Here is a 27373-nt window from a genome sequence, read left to right on the forward strand (position 1 = left end):
GAACAGTATGAAATGTAGATGGATATTGGATTGTGGAAGAGGATAGGTAATTTTGGAATTTTTTACTCGAAGCGTTGAAAGTGAATGAAAGATCAGGTGGTCAAGAGTTGTTACGAGTTTTAGGATCTTATAGGTTTTGGGGATCTGAATGATTGAGAACGTTTATAAATTTAACATCGAACCAGAAGATGAAAGGGAATGGATGATTTTGAAAATCTTATTTGAAATTTTCAATTTTAGATTTTGCGTTCTCTGCGAGCCTTTTCTATTTTTATAAGAAAAGTTTCCCAAATATTCTCGATTTTGATGAAATTTACAGAGGATAAAGTTAATGCGACTAATAATTAAAAGATACATCCTCTACAATCGAAATAATCACGAAAAATTCGATCGAATCGATAGATTTCATATCATGAATTTTTTAAAAGAACTTTTGCAGAAACTAAACTATCCAGCAATATTTAAAAAAAAAAAAAAAAAACTAACGAAACAGTTAAAACAAAAAATGGTCGATTGCTCAACAACCAATCCAATCGAAACGAAGTAATCGTTAACCGTGAAAATTACAACGAGTTGATCACTTTCACGAGAGATATAGAAATATCGATAACTCGTGATAGACGAAAAACAGGCGTAAAAAGTGTAGATCTAATCCTTGGATAGGGATAAAAAGCGAGCCGATTGATCGTTAAGTTCCATGACAGGGAATTATTAAGAAGTCTCGAGAGAGAGGGAGGGAGAAGGGTAAGATTATAGCAAAAAACTAAATTACTCACGGTTCATCCGTGATTACGTTATAGGAGGGGAATACGTGATAATATTGGCCGATCCTTTGAGATGATGTTCTCTATCGAATAACAAAAACTCGTTATGAAAAAGTAGGAAAGTTACTTACATGAAATGTTCTAAATGTTAGATATATTTTTATTTCATTTTCTTTTTTTTACTTTTTTTATTTTTTTTTTTTTTTGAAATTTTATATACGTTTCTGAATCGATGATAATCTCGAAAATATTAATTCAGAAGCGTTCAATTTATTATTTTCTTAGAAGTAACGAAGCGGATAATTAAATTGATCGTAATGAAATAAAACAAACCTTTCAAAATTTATTGTCTTTCGATTTTAAATTCGAATATTGTGAACATGAATTGTATATTAATTTAGATATTATAAAAAAAAGAAAAAGTGATTAATAATTTATTTTTTCCATCTTCTATTTCATGTGCCAATAAATAATTTGAAAGGATATATTTTAATAATGTCAGATTCAGAGAAATCGAAGAAGAAAAACTTGACTTGTCCCAAGATATAACTATTTTAATCACAGTAGTGTAGTAGACGGAAGTGTGAACAAGTTCAACTTTAATAGGTATTGCTCTCTCGTAAAAATGAAAAAAATATCATCAAGTTTTCCTTCTTATGTCATTTCGTAATCAGAAATGTTGTAGTACTTGGAACTTGGTCGATCGAATCTACTTTCTTACCACTTTGTCACATTTAATATCCCTTTGCAGGAATAAATTTATATAATATTATCAACAAGATCTTTCGTAAATCAATTCGTAAAGTTTGAAGTAAATATTTTCATATTGAAATTCATTAATTATGGCCAAATCGAAGATGATTATAAAAAATATATATGTATATCTTGACCTAATAAATTAGATACGCGTTTATAATTTCGATTACAATAGTTTCCCGTTACGAGGAAATTAAGAAGATGGACAAATGAGTTACTCACGATCTAACGGATATTCAGAACTATCGATGATTAGATGCACGAGTATCGTTTCTCACAGAGTCGCAAAAAATTTGCAAGTTTGATTCAGTCAATAATAACTGCGATATTCCTCGAATAATTAAAATTATCTCTTCGATCTCGAAAGAAAGTTTAAATTAACAATTTCAAAAAAGCAATTTTATTCGGACTAGATTCGAAGAGATATTTCGCTTAACCGCAAAAAAAAAAAAAAAAAAAAGAAAGAAAGAAAAAATAATTATCGAATTACAATTCGAAAGTATAAGACATAAATAAATTTCATATTATTCTGATAATAATATATATTTTTCAAGGCATACGGCAATTTCAAATAACGTAATAAGCTACTCGCATTAAGTGGATAATAAAATACCCCACTATATAATTCCATGATTGGTAATAAAATTGCAACTAAACAATGCTTTCCAATATTACACAATCCCAATAAAAATTCGTGAAACAATCTTCTCGATTCGTATTACGCGTGGAACGAATAATAAAATAAAGCGTGTACGAAAAGATTGGCAGATCGGGATCGTGGATGAAGATCGATCGATTGCGGCTGCGAGATCGAGCACGATTTATACACGATCGAATGATTTCGCGCGATGCCTTTCCAATTTCGATCTCTTGACTTTTTACGAGTCGGTACACAAGAGAAAGGTGATACCTTTCTAAAAATCGATGGTCTCGGATGAAAATCGATCGCGCGAAAACCGGAAGTGAAAATCGTATCGCATCGATCCCGCCACGCCAAGTCGTTCCACTGTTTTTTTTTTTTTTTTTTTGTTACCTTTCTCCTCTGTTAATTATTGGCTCGACGATGGAAGGGAAATAACATCGATATTATTAATTAGGAGAGGATGGGGAGGGATGTCTGAAAATTGTGACGTTGTAAAGTAACGTTGCGAGTTTGCTTATGAAGAAAGATTCGTGTCAAGGAAAGTTGGAAGATGATAGAAGATGTGGGGATGTGGAGAAGAAAATTTTTATTTCCCGTTTGATAGGTACTTTGAATTTTTATAGAATTTGTTTGTATTTATGTATACAACTTTCCTCTCCTTTCGTCTCTTTACTGCGATTAATAATATATAAAGAACATATAAAAAACGTAGGAACATTTTTAAAAATCAAATTAAATTATCTAATATCTTTTTCTAAATTCTAAAATTAATTTTTTCTTACTTTTTTTCTTTTATCATTATTATTATTTTCTTATATTCAAAATCTCGAAATTTCGTGTTATAATATAGAAATTCTAAAAATTCGTCGATACATTTCATAAGATACAACGAAATGTAAGACGAATAAAAATACATCTTCCGTCTTTTCGCGACAAAAATTCATGACTTTTCATCATCGTTCGTTCAATTCAAGGCAAGAAGGTAATTTTCACTTTTTCTTCCTCTCCTCCTCCTTCTCTTATTTCCCCTTTGCTCGACAAATTTCTCGATTATTAAAAATTTAGCACCGCGATAAATCTGCTTAAAGAAAATTGGATCAGTTTAAAGACAGCTCGGGCAGAAATCCATGGACGATCCTTGAAAAGGAGAGGAAGAAAGAGTGCAAGAAGACTTTCTTTTCTTGGGTGTCGTTTCGGTTTCAGATAGCCGTTTGTTCTAGCCAATACTGATACCGTTTTCTGGGTCGTGCCTCTCACTCGGTCTATACACTCGGTGCTCTTGGCAAAAGTGACTATTGAATTTGCAACCCGCCACCTTATGCGGTGAACGGGCTATCGATTCCGGATCGAATTTGTTTCTGACCTCGACAAGGATACCGGGGATCTAGTTGCGTTCGACGCCCTTTACCAAACAAACAATTTTTAACGATGGAGAAATTATATGGAATCCAACGCGTGATTTTCGCGATTTTCTCTTCGATAATGTCGAACGAACGAGATCGAATCGAGAGAGAAGAGAAAGAAAAAAAAAAAAGAAAGGGTTGGAACATGTTAAAGCTTTTTCGAGGAGGAGATTCGTTTTAACGAGAGATTGGAATTTATGTAAAAATTAATTTTGATTGGAAGAATTTTTGATTAAAGGCATGGCAGGGATGCAAATAATATTTTAGAAGCAATTACCTCGAGCTGCACGCCAAAGAGATCTCGCGATCTGCCGGGTCTCGAGGTTTCCAGCTCCTGCATTTCGGCCTCTCTCTCCGCCAGTCCCATTTCTTCTAGATATCTGAAACGTAAAAAGGGGGAAAAAAACGATATTCAAATTTAATAGGTATTCCTACAGGAAATTTCTTTCGTCTTAAAAAATTTCTTTGAAAAAAGTGCAATTTTGTGAAAAATCTCTTTCAAGATTGCAATTTCCTACGTAAATTTCTTTCAAAGTTGCAATCTCTCCCCTTCAAAGTTACAATTTCCTCTCTTTCGAGATTCCAATTTAATTTTATTCCCAACACATTATTTGCATAGATCAACAAAAATATCTTGTTAAACATGTAAATATAATAATTTCATTTAAAATTGCAATTTACTTTTATCCCAATGCATTAAAAACGTAAATCGAACAATTATCACCGTATTGTTATTAAATGCAGAATGTATAAAATGCGTAAATGTAAAGTCGTTGACAGGCGATGTAAAAGAAATTGAAAGGTAATTAATTCTGATGGATACGTCTTACGAAACATATCTGGTAACAGGTAAAAAGCTCAAACATAGATTAAATCTATGTTTGGTCTTGTAAAATGCATAACAGAACAAATAAATCCGTAGATCTGTTGCCACTTCACCGGTTAGATTGAGATTCAATCGATCTCTCGAGATTGCCTCTCCTATTAACAAACAAGTGTATTTAATATTACGTAACGTACCGCGATATGTCAATAAGAAATAAACAATATCAATTAGAATCGCGGAGTAAGTTTTGTTTTCAAATCGATTTGTTCGATTATAAATTGAATTAAACGAAGTTTATTTACAATCAAGATTATTAATTCGAATTTTATTTATAATTACGATTAAGTCTATCATATAAAATAATATCCTAATATTTTAAATAAACCAAAGTTGACTGATTGAGCTTTAACCAGGTTTAATTTAGTTAGTATTAATCCCAGCAAAAAAGCACCAAACAAAAAGAGAGTTTCGTACGCATTGTTCTCTAGAATGGCCGTAAAGAGCCATTAAACACGAAGAACAGTTTCCAATACTTGCAATTAAACGTCTCTAAACGTTACGCCAACAAATCAACTTCCTCCTTCCTTCCTTTCTTCTCCCCCCTTCTTCCCTTATCCCTCCTTTCTTCCTTTCCTTTTTTTCTTCTTTCTTCTCCTTTTTCATTTCGTTACGAGGACCGTGCTTAATCCAATTAGAAGAAGATTGCCGCGCGAAAACGCAACAACACAATGGCGCCTCGTCGAAACAATGGACGCGGTTGGAAGTTCTCTCAGTACACGCGCATCGACCTTAACGATACCGCCGACAGCGTGATTATTCGGTAATTATTCGTAATTAATCTCGGGTTGACGTTCGAACTGTTACGATTGCCCTGCATCGCTTCCATGAATTATTTTAATTGCGATTAAATCGATCGTATATTCGGAGAACACGTCCTTCCGAGTTGTGGGAATCGAGTGGATCTTCGAATAACCTTCGAGATGGAATTTTAACGAAGAAACGAAGATTTAATGATCGCAATTGTAGAAAGATTGCACGGAACGTTTAGATATATGCATAATTGGATTTTTCTTATTGTTGGTGAAATGTTCGATAAATATATATTAGAAAAAATTCTGTCTCGGACACGTTTACTTTTGCTATTGCTTTGGGATGAATGATTGGGAGAAAAATTCTTGTTAATGTTACTTTGACACTAATGTCGTTTTTATTTCTAAAATTTATATATATAACATTAAATACCAATTTTTATTTCTCTTCTCTTTTCAAATCCATTCATTTCTTTTCATTTTGCCACTTTTTCATTGCATGCCTCAAACGTTGGCGCATAAATGAATCTAATAAAAATAAACGATTACAACTCCGTAGTACTAACGACTGTATTTCGTGTATGAAAACATGAAAATGTCAAGCTGTCGTTATCGAAAAACCTTCACCACGTCATAGCACCGCGTCAACGATTGCGTTACAACCTCCGCTAGATACCGGCAATTAGATATATATATTTTTTTTTTTTCTTTTTTTTCCTTTCCACGAAAGTTTCATTAGCTATTTATCATTTCGTGCTCGATCATATTCCAACCGGTGGAATAAAACCAGCTTAATCGCCAGCGAACCATCTATCCGAGGCATTAGCCTTGCCCCTCATCTAACGCGCGATCCGCTTATTATATTGAAATGATGCGAGCCGCAACGCGATTTTCCACCATCCTGGCCAAGCTCGCATCCGATGAAAACGATATTTTGCAACCGAGGATCGAGCGAACTTTCACAAGAATCCACTCGATATTTCGATATCGGGTTTACCCCGCTGGAAAATTCGTATGTTCGAAAGTGAATTAGCGAGCGATGACGTTGCGAAAGTTTGATGTAGAATTTCGTAAAGGAAGAAGAAACATCGCTTCCTGGATGCACCCCGTCGCGGAAAGATGGAAGGATATTGGGGAAATAGAGCATGGGTTCATTCGAATTACGAGTTTGGACTTCGACTTTAATTTTCCTCCATCATTTTATACAACTTCTTCGTTAAAAAATCTCTCGATTATATACCTCTCTAAAAGTTCTATAAAAAAAATCATAAATCGTTACATTCAATTATGAAATAGCTTCGAAAAATAGCAAACGTGTTTCACGTGCTTGCATTTCCTCCAATTTTCAAGGAAATACACTTTCGAGCGTCATGGAAGGAAGAATTTCAGAAATATCTAGATAGAGGAGGCTCTGTTCCAAGGGATAGACTCTCCGTGCATGGAACACGGATTAGAGGCGGAAGCGGAGGTGGCAAGTATATAACGGGATCACCGATACGGATCATTAGCACCGATGCGCCTTCGACCGAACTCGAGCACGAAATCGGCCGGGTCGCGACCGATCTGGAAGGCACGAGCGAGCTGCATCACCGTGGCGAACGGAATTTTTCCGTTTCGTTTTCTATGCAGTGACTCACCGCCGCTGTTGCGAGATTCAGCCGGCGACCGGAATTGCGGCAGAATCGCGAACTCGGCGCGTTGAACCGATTTACCGAGATTCCCGGACTTGCTTTTGCAACTTGTCTTTCTTCTCTCGGTTGTTGATGTTGCTACTGTACGTGAATCATCATCGGTTGGTCGCGATAATTTGAACGAGATCTAGGTTAGATAGAAAAGTTAACAATAACACGATAATATTAATGGTATTTTAATTAATTTAACCGGACGTTAATGAAGGTTGATAATCGTCGAGGCAATTACTCGAAGGTCGCGTACAATTATAGTAACTGAATAATACAGTAGGCTTGTAATTATAGATTTATAATGGTAATTTTGTGCGCGAGTGATTGCAATTAATTAATTGCGACCAAAACAGGGATGAACGGATCCTTGTTGAATATGGTGATATAGTGAAAATTAGGTTTTCCATTAGGAAAATTGCGCGAAGCAATTCTTTGAGTTTGGCTAAACTCTTGTATATTTTGTGACTTTTTAGTTTTAGCAGTATTCGCAGTTAAAGAGAAAGTATATAGGCTTCATAAGAAATATAGAAATGAGGATTTGTTAGAGGAATATAATGTGAAATAACGACGTGATTCAGTTGACTTTGCGATATCAGGGTTGTTCTGTTCTCCTTTTTCTTTAGCCTTTCTAGGTACAGGCAAGGTGAGTTTGCTCACTGGAACGCGAAACTGCGCTGCAAATTATGAGACACTGAATCGTGTATTGTCCTATTTTAACATTTTCAGCTACCTGTGTTCAACAATATTCGCTTTATTAACAACTTAAAATCCTCCGCAAAATTGATACTCACAAAACGCGAGAGACGACGCTTTTTAATAATCGAATTTGTTCATACTTTTCGAAATATTTTTCACAAAAAAGAATCCATTTAAATTATTCCAGAATTCCTCTATTTAATCGGAAAATTATGTCAAAAAAAAGTATCCTTCAACATTAACTCATATCTAATTAATCCACCAAGCCGCTAATTGTCCTCCCTCCTATCATCAACTATTTCTCCTTCAACCAACACTTCACCAACTATATATACACAACAAAATAATTCCTCGCATTCTCTTCAATCTCGCCATTCCACTCCATCACCAACATACGAAACATTAACAAATCGAGAATCCGTCGCTCTCCAAGAATCAATCCCTCCTTTTTTCCCATCAATCAAACTCGCATCAGGACATCGTTCAGGACACACCCATTCTCGACACGACCGCCACCCATTCGTCACATTCGTTCCTTTTTTTCCTCCCTTTCCAGAAGGGGGTTGGAGCAGGCAACGTTGACGCGTGGATTCAAAACAACGCGTTGCCACGACACTCCGGAAACAAAAAGGCCTGGTTATCGATTACAGGAAAAATTCTTTGTCATCAACGTGTCCATACGTATGCGCGTCTAATATCAGGACGTCGTACACCTTTTCTTATCACGGCCACCAACCGAGCTGATGTTGGTGGTGGTAGATCGAACAAAGTCGACGTTACTTAGTTGGAACATCGATCCTCTCCTCTCAACTCTGAGGATAATAATTAAAGTTCCAACGTCGGTGGCTGGTTTCGAACGCACCACCCTCCCCTCTGCGCTTCTTCCCACCTCTCGCCGTGTAAACAGACCACGAACCACGCGTTTCAAGCCGCCCACGATGGATAAATAATAAGCGGCAATAACAACCTGCCAGGTAGAGCGCGGCTCGCGCGTTATTACGAGCCAACTGTATCTAACAGCAGGATCTCGACGAGCTCTATCGCGCCACCCTCGTTTCGTTTCGTTTCGCTCACTTATCAACCTTTACCACGTGGAGAAACTCGAGGAGCCGCGTTTGTTTTTACGGCCGAGAAGGGAGGGAAATTTGGACGGGGTTTCCACCATCTTTTCTTTCCTTTTTCTTCATTTTTATCCATGATTTCGTTGCCTCGTCCTTTTTTCCCTTCACATTCTTTCGTTGCTTCTTTTTATTTTATCGGTTATTCTCTTTCGTTCATTTAACGAAAGAAGGAGGAGATTCATGACGGAGAAGATGTGGATTTGATCAAGATGAAAAGTTACAAAAGATTCTTGTTCGAGGAAAATTTATTAATTTCGTATCGTTTTGGGAATTAAAAAAAATTCTCTCTGATAATACTTTAAAATGGGACGCAAAATCATCTCGCTAAACCCTTCCATCGAGATTAATTTAACACCCTAGCTAGGACAAGATCGTACGAACTTAATTAGATAAAAATATACAAACGCGCATTCCGATTGCTTTTTTCCTTTGGAGCGGCTTACTACTCGCTCTCCAGTTGAAAAGGAACAAAGGAAAAAAAGGAGGATGGGGGGAGGGGCGAAAAAAAGGCGGCGAGCCCGTATAAACTCATTTACATGCTCCGCTTTAACGTAACGAACTGCATCGCGTGCATAAGAGCCGCCTATGCACCTTCGTGGAACCTGTCTGGACGAGTGCACGCTAATACAGCTCCCGTAATTCTTGGAATAAATATTCCTTGCTGCTACTACTAACCTTCCTACATTTTCTCCTACAAGTTGCACGCTGACAACGAATCGTGATAACCCGGTACGCGTTGTAAATTCGGTGGTACGAGCGAATCGATACGAGATTCGAGCCGAGATCCTCGAGTTTCCACCAATTTTCACAGGCTTGCTTGTCGGAAACCGGGATATTTGTGTCGTTTGACGGGTGGGAGGGGAGGGGAGGGGTGAAATCGAGACGCGAATAGTGGAAATGGTCGAATTATTCGGACGACGAGTATTTCGGTTTTCGCTTGGGTTGATGTTTATTTTATCTTGTCTCTGTCTTTTCAGAATTTTTAGATACAGATAAATATATATATATAATCCTGCATTGGACGTTGCATTGGAGTCGTGTATTACTCCAGTCACGAGATAAGAATTTCTTTTGAAATTATTAATAGCAGAGGCTGTTTAATATTTTGTATTGAATATTCGATGGAATTCGATAATCTTGGTTAGAATTAATGAACGTACGAGTCGAAATTTTTTCAAATTTATTCGATGCAGTAGAACGGAGTAGGGGGGATTTGTGTGTATAACTCGTGATGATTCAAAGCTTAAGGATTGTGGATTTGGTAATAGAAATCGTCGATGAAACTTCTGTCTGCGATAATAATAAAAATAAAGGAATTCGTAATCTCCTTTAGCAATTCTTGGCTAACTTTCTACTTATCTTATTATTTTTTCACGTACAATTAGTAATTGGTAAACGTGAACACGTTTTCACTATTGTCCTTCTGCACGCTTGTCTTCTTATCCGCAAAGATATGCAAGAAATCGTATCGTTGCAACATTTGTTCTCTCTTTTTTCTCCTTCTTTCCTTTATTGAAATTACTTAAACAATGTCTCGAATAATGGTAAAATTCCTCCGACCATGAACTCCTTCACTTGAATTTTTAGCTTTTATTCAAATTGAACAGAAATATTTCTAAATATATTGGACGTATTATTTGCATCGCCTCGACCAATTAACCTCTCGAATTATCAATGGTGGACAACAGATCGATTTACGCTTCTCGAAAGAGTCAATGCGCGAGAATGAGTCACTCGCTTGAACTCACACTTCCTCTCGTGGCTGTTGGTGGCTTTCGTTTCGACAAGAAGAATGATCGTGGAATTGCAGTTCTCGAGAACGAAACACATCCCGACAGTATTTCCAATCGATTGGAAATATAGTTGGAATTAACGTGAAATTGAATAACGTTGAATATCGTTGAAATAATGAAATCGTGCATGGTTTATGGAGATTTCGATGGTCAGATCATCTCAAAAGCGAGTAATTAAGAAATTATTAAGAGTCATTAATTATAATTCTTCACATGGGATGAAATGGTATGAAAAAAGTTGAAGAAATGAGATTGCAAGAAAGTTGGAGAGATAAAGATACGCTTAAAATATATTCGTGTTAAATATGGATTTGGTTTTTATTTTAACAAGTTTTTTTCTAAATTGATATTTTTTTAAAGTGATAAGAATTATTGTTGAGTGAATCTTGAAAATAATGATTCATTTAACAAGTGTTCAAATCAGATCTGTACAGAAACACGTGTTAATAACATATTACGTACAAAACGAATTAATTAGTGATTATCTTGCGTTTATGGAAATTCGTTTCGAAAAAAAAAAAAAAAAAAAAAGTAGCCAATGGAATTTCCGTTCTAATTTGATAAAAATCTTAGCAACAGAATGTAGGAAGAAAAATAATATAACAAGATAAAAAAATAGTGCAGATATTTGTACAGTCTCGTAACACGAAATAAAAGTCAATTCTTTTCGATTTTCAAATATCAAAGATCAAAGATAGTAAAAGTTCAATTATATCTATTATATAATTCGAAAATTAAATTTAAATTTTACAAAATAAACAATCTTTTTCGATAACGATGACGATAAGAAATGACTGTGTTATTATTCTAACAAACCTGACACACATTCCGTACAAGTGAAAACGAAAGAGCGAACGTTGAAAATGATGGTCGACGAACCTATGATGCACGGTAAGTGCGAAATAAGAGGGAAACGACAGAATTGTCCGACTTCTTGAGCGAATCGAGTCCAATTGTGTGTCATCGGCTCGATTCCAGTCGGCGCTAGATACCTAATCCTCTCACCTGCTTGTCTCTCGTTCACGGATCAGATTTCATCGAACAGCATTTGCATGTTTCCTAGTTCCGTGTTCGTATCCGCGTATCGCTTGCGCGCCTGTTTCATTTTCTTTTCGAAATACGATCAAGTTCTCTCACATTCAAATTCAATTTTTTACATTCAAAATTAATTTCAAAATGTAAACGGCCAAATATTATTGAATCATCTTACAACAAAAGAAAACTTGATCAACATTATATCATCAATTTCATTTTAGAGCGGCGAAATTTAACTTTTACAAAATTCCATTCATATTTTTGTACGATATACATTCGTATCTAAGAAACAATTTCCAAGATAAAATTTGAATATACACATTTCTCCAAAGATATATAAAGATTCCAAAAATCTTGGAAAAATTCCTCCATCGAAAATTACTCGATTTGTCACTTTGATCTCTTTCTTTTTTCCAATGTCCACTATCAAAAATCGGTGAGAAATTAGAAACGACGAAAGTAGTTCAAGCGTGACGCGTGTTCTTTTCGAAAAGATTTGGATTTTTCTTCCTCAGAATCGCGAGATATAGAGTGCAAACATTTTTCATCGGGAAACGACTTCCGCCACGCTCGTTCACCGACCGGAACCGGCCATTATGACGACCGATCAACTTCGAAAGTGCAATGATTTTCGTCGTGGAACCATCATCGCCTTTCCATCATACTACATATATATAATACTAACAACTATGCGCGTAATACTGTTGCTTTTGTTCGTAATTAAGAGTAATTAGTCGGTGGATGCCATACCGATGTAACTCGCCTAGGCGCAAGAGTATAATTACCCGCAAAAAGCCAGCCGGAATGGCCGAGCTTAATAAAGCATCTTATTATCTTCGTTACTCTCCTTTCTCTACGTTGAACTTCGTCTTCCGTGCCGCCCTCTCGACACTTTTTCTCTCACGTGCGCTCTTTTATTTCCGGCAGACTTAAGAGGCGCGATCCTGCCCTTTTTGTGGACGCTTCTTTTGCTTCATTTTTCTTTTTCTTTTTTTTTTTTCATCCTCTTTTCCACTTAGTTTTTATTACTTCTTTCTTTATATTTTTTTTTTCTTGATATCGATGATCTTTAAAATTAGTTTAACGATCGCTTGGAAGTCGATCGATTTCTTTAGAATTATTTGAGTAGAGTTATTCACCTTCTTGTGATAATTCTAATTTTCTTTTAATAATTTTTCTTAATAATTTTAATCACGTGCGATTAATATTTAATTTTTTTTTTAGAAATTTTTATTAGAAATCGAATTAATTAAATTCGTTGATTTTAAATTTAAAAATTGCTTCTTAGTGTGTATGTATACGCGCGCGCGCGTGTGTGTGTGTGTGTGAAATATTAAATTAACTACATAAAGTTTTATGACGTTTGAAGACATTAAATTTAAAGATATTAAATTTAAAGATTTAAGAAAGATTGTATACGTAACAAGGTAATTAATCTATATGCGAATATTTTATCGTACATTTTCATTAATTCGCATTTATAATATCTTCGCATGTTCTTCTATTCCTCCTCTTCTCCTTCTTCTCCTTACACGAATAATGATGTGACTTATTAGGCACTTCCTTTGTTTTCCTCTGAATCTTCGATCAAAAATATGCAGAAAATGTGTAAGGCCATAAATAATATCTCGATGCGGCCTCAAGATTGTACCGAAATTAATCAGTAGAGAGGAAACACGATATCAAAAGTGAAAATTTATAAATATTAAATATTACTAAAAGTTAAAATCGAATTAAGAATCGAGAAACATTGTGTTAAAAATTAAAGATTCGTTATCTTGATTCTAAATTTAAAAAAGAATATATATATATAGATTTTAATTTCTTTCATATAAGCGAAATTAATTATAATTAATCGTCGAAACTTTTGATTTATCATATCTGTGAAATGAAAAAAATATCTCGTAAGAAATTTTTTAATCCTACATATGTTATTTTCAATAATCATACAAACTTTCGATAAAATTTTTCAAAAAATTAGAGAAACGAATTAAAAATTAAGCCAATTCGTCCATACAGATCCGTTATTACGATCGAAATTTTCGTGGAAGCACTTCTGGAAGCTAAGCTGGAATCCAGGAATACCGAACTCGAACGTGTGAAAGTTCAATTGTCAACGAACCGAACCACAAATGGTTTCTGGGCAAGGGAAGAAAAAGTGCATAACTGTGCAGCGCACGTGCCGGTCTTTGTGCGATTAACATGACCGGTAACAAGTGGGTCACGACTGCGCTCGAATAAAGCAGACCGATCCGTGACTTAGACGACTCGACATTAACCCGACTCTTTTCCACGCTTCGTGATCTTTGAACGCGTGATCTGTGTAAACACCGAATAATAAGCTGATGATACAGAGATCGGATCAATTTTGGAATAAATCGTTTCTGGTGATGTAAGTCTGTTTTCGATTTATTATTAGAGCGAATGGATGCAATAATGGAATAATGGAAAAATACGTAAGTAAACTCAAGTGACAAAATTTTTAATTTGAGAAAATCGTGTTAATTAAGTTTATGTCAAACTATTATTACATTGCCTTTAGATTTCATCGGTTCTGATAAATTTAATAAATCATGAATTTAATGAATGAAAAAGAGAAATGTTAAGTGAAATATACTTGTAATCAATTGCAAATTAAAATTTTGATCGATGCCATTTTCGAAATATAAATCTGTTTAAGCATTGTTCAGATCGTGGCGAAAAAATATTTCTTTCGGATAAGATTAATCCCCGCGTATAGGATGCAACGTAACATTCGCAATGCTTGCATAATCCGGGCAAACAACGATTTCCCATAAATCGTTCATTCTTCCTGTTAGAGATATTATTTATAACCCGTGGTTGTGTATTCACGACGGTTTATAGTTCGTTTACGCCCACCAGGGTTTAACTGTCAATCATTTACGTGTGATTACTCTGAGGCGTCGCGACGTCGGAAGAGAGGTTGAGGCGTCGCCAAACTCTCGTCGTCGTCGATCGAACGATTTTGTTTTCACGCGTAACGGATATTAGTTTAATCTTCGATTCGATAAGACTGGAGTAATCGCGAAGAAAAAAACATGGAATTGATGGAAAATTGAAGAGTACGATTAATGATGCAAGGAGTTAGAACGTAACAGGTGTTCTCCATGAATTATATCGTTTGCGTGATGTTGAAATCATTTCTATGGATTAATGTAGGTATTGCGAAATGGTTGACATGAATGTGTTTAGGGAAGATGAATATTTTTATACAAAAAACTGTCGTGGAATTGTCACTTTTGAAAGTAGAAGTAAATAACTCTAGAATATTTTTTTTTAACTTTAGAATCGATATTTAACGTTCTTAATGGTTTTTCAATATCTATATAATACACAGTTACAGTCGATATTTGATATTTTTTCACGAAATTGGTAAAGAGGAATTTCAATTAAAAGATTAATGAGATCAAACACGGAAGGGTTAAGTCGTTGGAAAGAAGCAAGTAAAAAAGGAGAATGGCGAAGGGTAGTGGCGTCGAAAGGGAAGAAAATGAAGATTAAAAGTCACGTCATATCGCTGGTTCTCCGTAATGGCGGTTACACGGTGAGCAACCCCGGTTTCTGTGCCGTCTCGTTTCGTTAGTTCTGTACGGGCCGTGGATTGGCCCGTCATTTAAATGCCAACGTGTATACCCTCGAGACTGCCATGAGCTGCTCTCAAAACAACCCTGTTCCCCGATAGGGGAAAGAATAGAAAGGGTAGCTGCTGACAATTCGACGAAATGCCAGTATCTCGATTTGTCAAACACTCACTTCATTTGTTATCCAACATATTTCTTTTCAAACTATATATTTTTGGTAGATCAAAATGTTTTTGCTGATATATTGTATAATGTCAAATTATAATTTGTAGACAATTGCTTTTACACAGCAATTTCGATTTTTAGATTTGACAATTAACGATGGATCGATCGAAATAATCTTTTTTTTTTTTTTTTAATTTTTCTATTGAATCGAAGAAACAATATCTTGCATTAATCGAAAGAACTTTGAAAATGATTTTTAAATCATGAATCATGATCATTTCTTCTCTTTTATTATAACAATTTTTTCCCCATTTTTCTTCCATATCTTTTGTCTTTTCTAATCATTCTTCTTTTTTTCTCTCTCTTGTGACCTTTTTCTTCTGTCGTCTTCATTCTCTATCTTTTTTTGTCATTTCCTCCCACTCTTCTTGTCATTTTTCTCATCCTTCCTTTGTCCATTCTTCTATCTTCTTTGATATACTCATTCCTTATGTTCTGTTTTGTTATTCTTCTTTGCTTCGTTATTCTATTTTATCATATCTGCTCTTTTTTGTTATCATTCTAATCAAAATTTTTCATCTTTTTCTTCCCTCTCTTTTCTACTCATAATTTTCTATCTTTCTTTTTCTTCTTTCTTCTTCTTCTCTTACTTCTACACAGAGTCATTTATCAATTCCTTTTCCTATATCCTCAATCTCCACCCACCTTTATCATTCTTCTTTTCTATGTCTTGTCATCTTCCATCATCTTCTTCTTCTTTTCTTATAATCATTCTTTTCTATTTTTCCTTCCTCTCTTCTTTAATCAAAATTTTTCATCTTTTTCCTCCTCTCTTTTCTAGTTATAATTTTCTATCTTTCTTCTTCTTCTTCTTCTTCTCTTAGCTCTTCACAGAGTCATTTATCAATTCCTCTTCACACGGTCATTTATAATATAGAACTTAGGGAGAGCATAACTCGTTAGAACAGAAGAAATGAAGAGTTTGCCAATTTTTGAAGCATAAATCTTCGCTAAAACTTCCCGTAATTTTATTCCACGGTGTTGCGTCTTCCGCGTTAAAAAGTACTCCACGAGTATATATGATGTTCAGATCTCGACCGGATGCAAGTTATCTTGGCCAGGCAGCGAGCCAAACTTTTAAATCTTCAATGAATCACTCTGTGACAATAATACTGGAGAGAAGATGATAGAAAGCGAGCAATAAGGATTTCACAACACTTGGGAAATAGAATATGTTTTCCTAAATCCATAATTTTTTGACGAGAGTGGAGAATTTGAAATTAAATTTTTTGATTAATATCAGAAGTAATATTTTCGAAAAATTAATTAATTTCTTTATTAAAAAGTATTATTTAACTTCAATTTGAAACAATCGGAAATATAAACAATTGAGAAAGTTACGTGAGATATCTAATAATAATCTTTTCTTTTTTCCAATTTTTTCCAATATTTTTTTTCTTTAACGTGTATAAAAAATTTCAATGCGATTATAATAGTGAAATTTATGCCTACAATTCCGAAATATTCTTATTCCCATAGTCCAAGAATCATATTGCACAAATATCCGCATTCATCAGAAAATATAAAACAGTAACATATAAACCAATAACATCGAAATTTATGAAGGAATATATATATTTCTGACGCGAATTCACCATTTGAATCAGTATTCCTCGCAGACGACCAATATCTGCAAAATTTCAACATTGCCTTCCAAGCGAATCAAAGATACACTTGCAACAATATTTCCTTTGCTTCTACGTATATCACGTAGAATGTTAATACATAAGTAAACGTAGAACTTTATATCTGGTTGACATATACGCTTTTGTAGGCCATCGGTAGTTATCAGGAGTGTAATCTGTATCAAATCAATATATCAAAATCTCTTTTTCTTCTGCACGAGAAATATGAAAACTTGATTCAATTTAATTTCAACTTTTAACCATTCCAGCCATTCGTGAATTCTAAAATACTAAAATTACGTTACGATTTCATATTTCATATTCAACTTTAAAGTTTTAGAATAAGATTAATCATTATTTCTGGAAAAATAATTCATTCACGAAAGACGGAAAGAAAAAAAAAAAAAAGAAGAAATCGACGTACTGCGAAAAAATAAAGAAGTGTCCGTATACTTTTGAGCGTTAGTGTACGTTTACACGGGGCGCGGTATCGACACCTCGTAAAGCAAGAGGAAGTCGTACCTTTCTCGTGTGTACACGCCGCAATAAAACGAACGTACACGCGCCGGTATATACAAGCATAAAGCAATATTGATCCGACCTGTATGTTCCAGGTGGATTTTTCTTCGTTAGGAAATTCGACGAGCGTCCGGCTTGCGATAATATTTTGTTAGGTTCGTTGTCACTGGCTCAGTCGTCCATTACACGAGGAAATTGCGTAGCAGCGAGACATTTTTAATCTCGTGTATTAATATCGATGGCCGTGGTCGATCGATACGCTACAACTTTGCTTATACGATCGACAATGTGCGTGTGCATCGTAAGATTACGATTATTGTCTTTCAAGAATGAATGCTTATTATTGAAAACGATCGATTATGCTCTATATATTGAATTTCCGTTGATCGGAAATGGTGAAAGAAAAATAAGAACAAAAGGCTGGATATCGTGTGTCGAGCTTTAATTTTTAAAGAAAGAATTGGAACAGTGTCACCGCGCGTATAACAGTTCGACACACGGTTACGTTAAATTCGTGTTTTTAATAATCAATCAGTGCCACGAATAAAGTTGCAGTGCGAGATAAAATTTAAATATGCACGAACTTTCGACGAAAAGGATTAAATTTTAGAATAAAAAAAATATTCTGAAAACTTGCTCCACAATTTCGAAACTTTCTAAAATCGTTCAAAAAACTTTCGAAGCCGGTTCTTACACGAAACTCGAAACACGCGTGCGAGAAAAATTAACTGGAAAACTTCGATATGACATCTGATCGAGTATTGGGACGTGGTGGCGAAACCACCGTCTGAAATAATTACGTTGACTAATACGTCGATAAAACGAAGAGCAGTTTGGAAGAGGATCGTTTCTGCAGAGTTATCGCGCCATTGTGTATATTGGCATCTCGTAAACTGTGCGCACGTAAGAGGGAGTCATTGATCTCAAAAGTTTACGTGGATCGCGATAAAAAGCGATTGCAAAATTCGTTTTGTACGCGCAAATTAATAATCGATTTGCAACATAGAAACGTGCGCGATCAATTAATAAAATGATCCCGAATTGTTGCGAAAGTCGTCGAGAGTAAAAATTGTTTCGTTTATTTTTTATTTTTTTTTTAATATCGGCGTTTAATCTGAATAAAATAAATTTTATACATAATATTTTAAAATTAATATTCGTGTGGATTATTTTAAAATTAATGAATTTTATATTTTAAACAAATTGAACTTTTTTCTTTTTAATAAGTTTCGCATGCTGTATAAATTGTTTTTATATTTTTCTTAAAAATATAATATAAAATTGTAATTTACGTTTAGCTATTTAGACTTTATGATAGAAATTTTTTTAATACAGTATTGTATCTTTTACACAGAGATCATAATCATACTCAATTTACATCTTCATCTTATTTAAAACATACTTATGTATATCACTTTTTATGTATTCTTTCATATATAAATTTTTAAACGAAATTATTTGAAGATAGACTATATTTTAAGGAAATAAAAAAAATATTATCAATTTATACCAGATACCAGAATTTTCATCTCGTGAAGCAATAAACCCAGAATCGTTCCATTCGATTTTAAAAATAATAAACGAGTATATCAAGATCGGGAAGAACGAGTTTTCATATGAAACGATTGTAAATACACTTTTTTTTTTTTTAGACCGTGATTAGCCTTACTGAAGTAAGGATACGTTGACGTAAACGGGGGTCGTAAAAATTAATTGGCCGATTCAAATTAATCAATTATCGCGATGAAGAATACAATGTATCAATTTTCCAGTGTAAAATGTTTCTCCCTGCCCGTTAAACGAGTCTGTTAATTTCGACTGGATTAACATCTAGCACGAGCTAGCTCAAGGTTAACAAACTCATCGCAAGCTCAAATGATGTGACATGAAAACCGGAATCTTTTCATTTCAAATATTAAATTAAACGAAGATATAGAAGAAGATTTAATTATACTTCGATCTTTCGAAAACGAAAAGAGAAATAAAGAGAGAGAGAGAGAGAGGAAGGAGGATATAGAATGAGATAATAAATAATTCAAATCCCACGAATAACAAGAATATAGATGACGATTTAATCAAAATATCTCTTCGATCGAGCGACTCTATAAATTTCAACGCGATCTTCAATCGATAACCGATCAATACAAAAAAAAAAAAAAAATTGCGTACATACTTGCATACGCAAGTAGCTATAATAGAGACACCTTCCTCCTTCCTCTTCACTGCGAAGGCACAGTGGCGACAGGAATACGGTAATTAAATGCTAAATATCACGGACTCGTTCGAGGAGACGGTCGTTCTATCGAAAACTCGTAAACCAGCAGGAAGTCGTGTAGCGGCAATAAACTCGGCCGTTCCTTCCCCCCTCCCCCCCCCTCTATACATGCCCGACAGGACACCGTGGCTCGAGGGGGGGAGAAAAAAAACTCGCGGTGTGTTTAGATAGCGGGCTTAGCAGCTCGTTTAGCAGGCGAAAAATCACGGTTCGTTTAGCGACAGTACGCGTAGTAGTAGCCGCTAACAGCAATAGCGGTGGTGGTGGTGGTCGTGGTGGTGGTGGTGGTGGTGGTGCGCGTTTTCAAGTGAACCTCTGCCGAGACCGTGAGAAATTCGAGTTGGAGTGGCGGGTCGATGATCCTTCTCGACGACCTTGAATCGAAAAAGAGGGAAAAAAGGCCTTGGCCGATAACAGCACGCCACCGGAAATCGCGCTTATGACAGCTTCCCTTCCTTCGATGAAAGGAAGAAACCTTCCTTTTGGAACGATGCGTGATTAATCGATCTCGAAGCGATTCGACCGTGATTTTTTGGAGGAAAAAGATTTCGAACGAGAATACGAAATTTTTCTCTCGAATCGTTCATCCTTAACACGATTTATCCTTATCCTCTTCCCTCGAAACGAAGGAAAGTAAAGAAAAAGAGAAAGAAAAAGAATCTCGAAAGCGGCGATTTTATGATAAATCTTAAAAGCGAGGAACGGATTCTCGCCTCGAAGAAAGGAAAAGATGTGCGAAGATGTGTCCAGGGGACAGGGGAGGGGGAGGGGGGATGTAGTTGCAATTAGCGCAATATTCCGTGTTGGATCGCGCGAAGTCCAGTCGGCGAGTGGAACAGAAAGGGGTAGGAAGGAAGTTTTCTATCGATCCGTGGCGATGTTTTGAGGTCAGGGCGCTGCGCCAGCACTGCGGCGACGGGGCACCGCGATGCCTACGTCCAAGTCGTCAACAAGCACGACGAAGCCGATGATCGAATCGTGACGATCATCCTCCTCGTCCTCCCTCTCCTGCCCCTCTCCCCGCTCTGATCCATAAACTGCATTAACTTCCACGACGGATGTTGAGCGATTCCATCCGAGTTTTAATATATCGGATGTGTGTTCCCTCCCTTCGCTCCTCGACTTCCGGGAACCGCAATGCAGAGGGGCGCGCTCGCGAGAAGCGTCGCCGCAAGAAGGATCCTTCTGTTTTCTATTTCTTCTGTTCCGCTTTGCGACGAAAGGGTATTGTATTATATCGCGGTATTTGAAATGACGAATGATTTCGTTTCATCAAAGGGAATTGGAGGCGATTAACGATTCGAAAATAAATCGTGGAACGAATTGTTCTAATTTAGGAGGATGTGCAGCCATTCGTGTTTTCACGAAAGAGAGGAACTCTCCAAATATTACCTAAAACTCTGAATATTTCGCGTAATTTAGAAACAGAAGAGAAAAATGTATGCACGGTATTAAGATATCCTTTTCATGGGATGACAAAAGGAAACGGTACAGGGAAAGCTACATATTGCTCGCAATTCTTAAAAGAAAAAAAAGAAGAGTTTTTATTAAAAGTAAAATATTTTTATAAAATACATAAAACTTCGAAGCAAATAAAGGATAAAACAAATAACAAATTTTCCTACGCTTCCAACGACTAAGCAACAAAGCATATCTCATACACTATCAATTTCTTCCATGAAATCCACATTACACGGTCTACTCCTCCCGACATCCATAAGAAAAGGGTCGGAGAATCATCTATCATTAAACCATCACGGAAAGAAGAAGCAGAAGGGAGATCACTCGATTGACAAGAAATCGAATCGAAAGAAACCAGGTTCCTTCAGCTGTCCCTTCGAAACAGGTCATGGCAGGTGGGCGTCACGCATCGTGGAATTACTATGAAACCGTTAAATATCACACGGCGAGAGATAAAGAAACGAGGAGAAAGAGAATGACGCGAGACCGCAACGAAATTATCCGAACGACCACGTTCTTAATGCCATTCGTAACAGCGAGACGGAAACTGGAAGGTAACCAGGGACGAAACACGGCGATCATTATGCGCCAGCTGTTTCTCTGCCCCTCTTAATTCCTCTCCGCGTAGTATCTGTGAATTTCTGCGGTGGGCGATTAAGTGTGCTTCTTCGTGTCTTCTTAATTTCTTTTGCATTTGCATCGGTTGGGAAACCGTTTGATGGAGTGGAAGAATTAAAAGTTGTAAGAGGTCTCGTTGGATTACTTTGGTGGTTTACCAAATGATTTTGAACAGTTTAGATTGTGAGGATGATGATGTGGGAAAGGATTCGAGATTTGTTGAGTTTGATTAATTTGAGAGAAAGTTTGTGGAAACGATTAGCAATATACTTGTGTTTATAGGAAAAAGTCAGTTGACAAATCAATTTGATAGAAGTTGATGGAAGAATTAAAAAGTTGTAACAGGTTTTCTTGGGTTTCTTTGGTTAGAGAGAATTGGTTTTGGAATAAGTTTGGAATATGATAACGCGGAAAAGAAAGATAGGTTTGAGTTTGAGATTAAGAAAAAAAAAAAAAAATAGGAGGAAGAGATACGTACTTGTGCAACAATCAGAAATAAATACTATAATCGTATAATTCGCTTAGATTCTTATAATTTAATATATCGTTTTGCAATCAGCAGCAATATCGAGTTTCTTATTTTTAAACTCGAGGATAATTTGAAAGTTCACGGCCACGCAATATATGTACACGTTAGGCTGTGAATATTTTAAATTACGTATTACGTTGCAATTTATCCTAATCAAACATCAAACATTACCAAACATCTTCAAACATTTCTCTTACTTTAAAACGTTTTAATTAAATTTCTCCAAAATTTCCTTTTGCGTGCACATCATATTCCATTAATTTCCACAAACCTCGTCATTCTTACCGCTTCACACGCAAACACTTATTTAATCTCATTCATTCATACTTTTATCGTCCCTGCAAAACGAATCTAATCGAAATCGAAATATCAAAGTGTTAATTAAACAAAATAACAGCTTCAACAGATTCAACCTCGTGCTATGCTAAAAATAGACTCTTAAAAAAACGTTAAAAACACGTTCTCCACACTCATCCTACAAATCGAGAAGAGGGGGGAAAAAAAAGTAGATCAGTCTGTGTCCCATTACACTATCTCCCGCGGCGATTTAGCGCAAATTGCACCTCCAACGAGGCGCCTTTTAACATTTAACGTGTACAAGCGATTCGAAGCAACGGCGCGATTCACGCTCATAAGCAACGGGGACGAGCAACCCGTGTGTATGCGCGCGTGCTCTGCGTTATTATACACGTGTGTCGGGAAGGCTCACGTTAAAGAGCATACGTGGACATGAATGACCGCATGGCATATGGCGTTCGTGACCATCCCATACGGCGAATACTCTATCATTTCTCTTCTTTTTTTTTCTTTTTTTCTTCCCCTCCTTTCTTTCTTTCCTTCTTTCTTTTTTCCTTTTCGGTTCTCACCAACCGTCCCACTGCTTCTGTTGGAGCAGCTAGTCGCTCAGTCGTTGAACACGAGGGGAATTGTGGTTAAGTAATGAGTTACTTTAAACCGGCCTTCTCCTTCGTTTTGTGTCAGGTAGTGTACCACTGCGAGAGGGCTCGCTGCGTTTGTGGTTGGGACTTTAAATATCGTTGGTGGATTGAAAGCCCTCTCGAGGGTTCAGCCTCTTTGAATTCGCTTTCTTTTTTTACGGAGATACTGTTAACCGAGTCTTTTTTTTTTTTTTTTTTTTGGAGAAAAAGAGTGGTGGTACGAGGATAGTGATTGTGGTCGCATTTTAGGTTTGATAATGGGAATGGTGGTGGCTTTTGGTATTTTTAAACGAGAAGAAGGAAGTATTTTGTATATAACTTACGATTCTCTTTTGCGGAGAAACGTTGGGATTTTATAGAGATCGGTATGAAAAGATGGATTTTTGGAAGAAGAGAAGATGCACCAAGTTTCTTCCTCTCTTCGTTCTCCTCCCTCTGAATTATTATTAATCATTTTGCGCGAGCGGTTGTACGTATCTAGAAAGAAAAATATCTGAATATTAAATTACTTGATTGCAATTTTAAAACCTTCATTTTTCATCTACAAAAAAAAAAACTTCTTTTTCCCAGAGAGATCTTTAATGATCTTTTTTTTTGCATACGAATTGTTACAAATACGTTACGAATACGATCTCACCTCATCTTCCATGCATCCTCGATCGGCGCGAAAGTAAGCCATGGAGAGGTTTATTTCTTTTTTCTTTTTCTTTTTTTTTTTTTTCGCATCGGTGACCCGCTCGTGCACGCGATACGTCACGCGACGAGGACGAAAGTGCCGATAGAAAAGTGAATCGATTTTATATTAGCAACGTTTAATGACAGAGCCGACCATAACGATTTTCATGACGTGTTCCATCGACGCGTTTCCTATATTTCTACTCGTCAATTACCCTCTGCCCGCAATAAACTGTTTCCCCGATGCACATGCAACCGGGTATTATAAAAGCCGGGATCGTAAAGAGAAGTTTGCAAGAGTAATCACGTACGAATTGCGCGTGATTACGTATTATATACACTCGAATATGATGGATTTAATATCATCACAAATAACAAATTGAATTAATACGTTCGACTTATGTTATAAACTTTGTTATTCGAACGAATCCAATGGTAAATGAATTGATTGGAAAAAGAATATACTTGATATACGATTCAAAGATAGAATGTATAATTGAATAATTTTACCTTTGAATTAACTTAGCGATTGTTGAAAAAAAATATTATAGCAAATCTGTTCAAAATCAATCACCGTTATCAAACCTTTTTCCCCAGGTAATTTCCACTCTCTAATTAATTTCTCGAGCGAACGATAGAGGCGGAGGGACAACAGGGGAAATCGCAAGATGGTCGTCGCCACTTTTCCTTTTGTGGATCATTGGAAATCGCCGCGAATCGTGGATAAAAAGTCGAGCAGGCTGGATCCGCTCGCTCCAACGTTGGAAAAGCACCGGCATGCTTAATAATATTCTCGTGACCCGAGGCTGGTTAACAGGGAGCCCTCCGTTTGCTTATCGATCCGTGAACCGAGTCACGCGAACCGACCAACCGCCCTGAACGGTCTTCCAACGACGTGGGCTAAAACTTTTCCTTCCTTTCTTCCTCGAATCTCCCGAATTTCAACTATCCCCCCGCACGAAATCGTCATTATTCGAAAGATGAGCTTAGATTTTTTTCTCCTTCGAAGTGTGGAGATTGGAAGATTCGAGATGATCCGAAGGATTGCGATCCTCAAGAGGGGGACTTTCGTCGTTTCTTGTGACTTTTAATATTTGATGTAATTACAGTGCTATAATTTTTAATATTCGAGGGTGATGTCCGCGAAAGTTAATTCTTGTCTAGATCCAATAAAAATTATTTAAATGTGTTATGATTATCGTTGGCATATCTGTTCGGATAGTTTTTTTTTTTTTTTTTTATTATTCCTGTATTGTCGTTTCATTTCTATAATTTAATATTCTATAAAGGGAATATCAGGACGATATCTGAGACGATAAAACTGTATTAATTTCTATATAGAACCAATGGTATATAAAAAAATATGTCGCGTAAACCAGCATTAACAATTTTTAGATAGGTTATATAGCTTCCATTTCATTATTCATGCTATGTATTTCTGGCTTATCGTTTGATTGACTAAGATACCGTTTAGGTCGATATCACATATTATGTACCCAAAGCTGATTATTTTATTTCTGCCTTGACATTAACTCCCGGTAAATGTTTCAACAATGCTTGGGAACATTTTTAGGGAACGTTATAGATTTCCAACGAAGGAAAACGATGAAGATGAAATATGCATCGTGAGGATTTTCTCTAAGTTACAGGGAAATAAAAATAAATGCGTACAAACGAAGAAAAAAAATAAAATTCCTTCTTCGATCGTTTCTTTGATCCATTCAATCTTTCCAAAAAAGATTCCAGAGAGTGTATCCAACGCAAAGCTCCTCCTCGCAGTCGTTCCCAACTTTAGAATCTATGTAAGGGTAGCTAGTGGAGGAGTAAGGTCACGCGAAGAATGGGCGGAGATTCCAAAAATAGGACCATTAACGATAAGGCCTAACGGAGGCGCTCCCGTAGGTGGGCGCGCGTCAGCAACCCGATGGCAGGTGATAAAGGTGAGGAAATAGGGTGAGTTAAGGGTGCCGGTAGGCGATGATGGCGTTGAGCATCAAAACGAAGACAGGATTAACTCGCTGATTATCCACTTTGAATTCTCGAAACTTTGAAAATGTTATGACATCGAGAGGGATAAAATAAAAGAAGAATAATTAACCGAGATTTTCAGATATTTTAAAATAAAGATTCACGAAACAGTTATTTTCAAAGTCGGAAGAGAAGATAATTAGAAGTTAATATAGCTTGAAAAACGATCGTATTTTAAGATTTTCAGGATTGATTATTCGTTTTTTTTCAAAATTCTCTTGCCCCCCTATTAATTCTCCATAAAAGTTGCCAAAAATAAAAATAAATGCTTGAATCGAAACGCCTAATTCTCTTTCTCAAAAAAAAAGAAAAAAAGAAAGAAAAACCTCATTCGATCTCCAACACGTCATCCCAAAAGCAACTCCAAACCGGTATCGCCTATCGATCCTCGTTCACCGATATCATCGCCGTGCTGTCGATACTGTCGACGCACGGAGGAAAATATCCGTCCCGTAAATAAGCACAGTCCGGAAGGATCGAGCCTCGCCAAACTTCCGTCTTCCTGAAATGGTTGGTGAGAAGGGCACGCGGAGGCAAATCGAGGATGGAGCTCGAACGGGGAACGTTCAACTTGGAACGAAACGAGAAGCTCGATGAGGGTGGCGCGACCGAGGGGGCGGTAGGAAAAAGGCACAAGAAAGGCTTGAGTGGCGTTTCTACGAGGGAATCGCGTGACTACTCACGGATCAATACACGTTCTCTACGTGTGCACGGGGGTTCGGTTTAGACGCCGCCCGTTCCGAGGGGGGCCACGGAGAACGAAAATCGGCGAACGCCCGATCCAGATATAGTAGATCCAGATCCTTCTGGATGCGTAGGAAGTTATCGAAGTTGAATGCAGAAGTAGAATTGTATCAACTTGTTACCTTAATTATAAATTCGATGACACTTCGATGATTTGTTTCGTTCAAATTTTACGATTGTTGTCCAACAATTTTCTTGCGCGAAGAGATAATTTAGTTTAAGAACATTCAAAAAAAAAAAAAAGAAGAAGAAAATGAATTCGACGTCAAAAAGACCTTCTCAACTGGAACAATTAGCACGTCGCACGCGAAAGGCTGTGATTATAATCTCTCATACGATGCGAACGATACACGAGATATACCCCTTCAATTTATTTCATCGAATAGAAAAAAAAGGGGGAAAAAAACGTTCCCATCCTCCACAAAAATTCCCAAGCCGAGGGAACAGAACGCTGGGAGGCGGTAGTGAATTTTCAAGAATTTACTGGCGCTCGACGAGAGGGTTGGTTTTCGCCAATGGTGATGGTCGCAACGAGTAGAAAAAAAGAAAAGAAAAGAAAAAATAGCAAATTATAAACTATAAATCCGGTGTGGAGGGGCCATTTGT

At 36.4% G+C, this 27373-nt stretch overlaps 1 protein-coding gene and 1 long non-coding RNA gene across 3 annotated transcripts in view; one reads left to right on the plus strand and one right to left on the minus strand.

Annotated features, from left to right (window-relative positions):
- The window catches only part of LOC100864671 (uncharacterized), a 339885-nt gene that overhangs the window by 239184 nt on the left and 73328 nt on the right, over positions 1–27373 (plus strand). The window lies entirely within an intron of this gene.
- The window catches only part of LOC105735746 (uncharacterized), a 68903-nt gene that overhangs the window by 12638 nt on the left and 28892 nt on the right, over positions 1–27373 (minus strand). Inside the window, exon 2 of the mRNA XM_086903962.1 lies at positions 3844–3946. Within this exon, the coding sequence (XP_086760088.1) occupies positions 3844–3933 (90 nt within the window). The 5' untranslated portion in view covers positions 3934–3946. The remainder of the gene's footprint in view (positions 1–3843; positions 3947–27373) is intronic.

This window comes from Apis florea, unplaced genomic scaffold (genome assembly GCF_048593485.1).
Source record: "Apis florea isolate Af1SG1 unplaced genomic scaffold, ASM4859348v1 contig_2293_pilon, whole genome shotgun sequence".
NCBI classification, from domain to species: domain Eukaryota; kingdom Metazoa; phylum Arthropoda; class Insecta; order Hymenoptera; family Apidae; genus Apis; species Apis florea.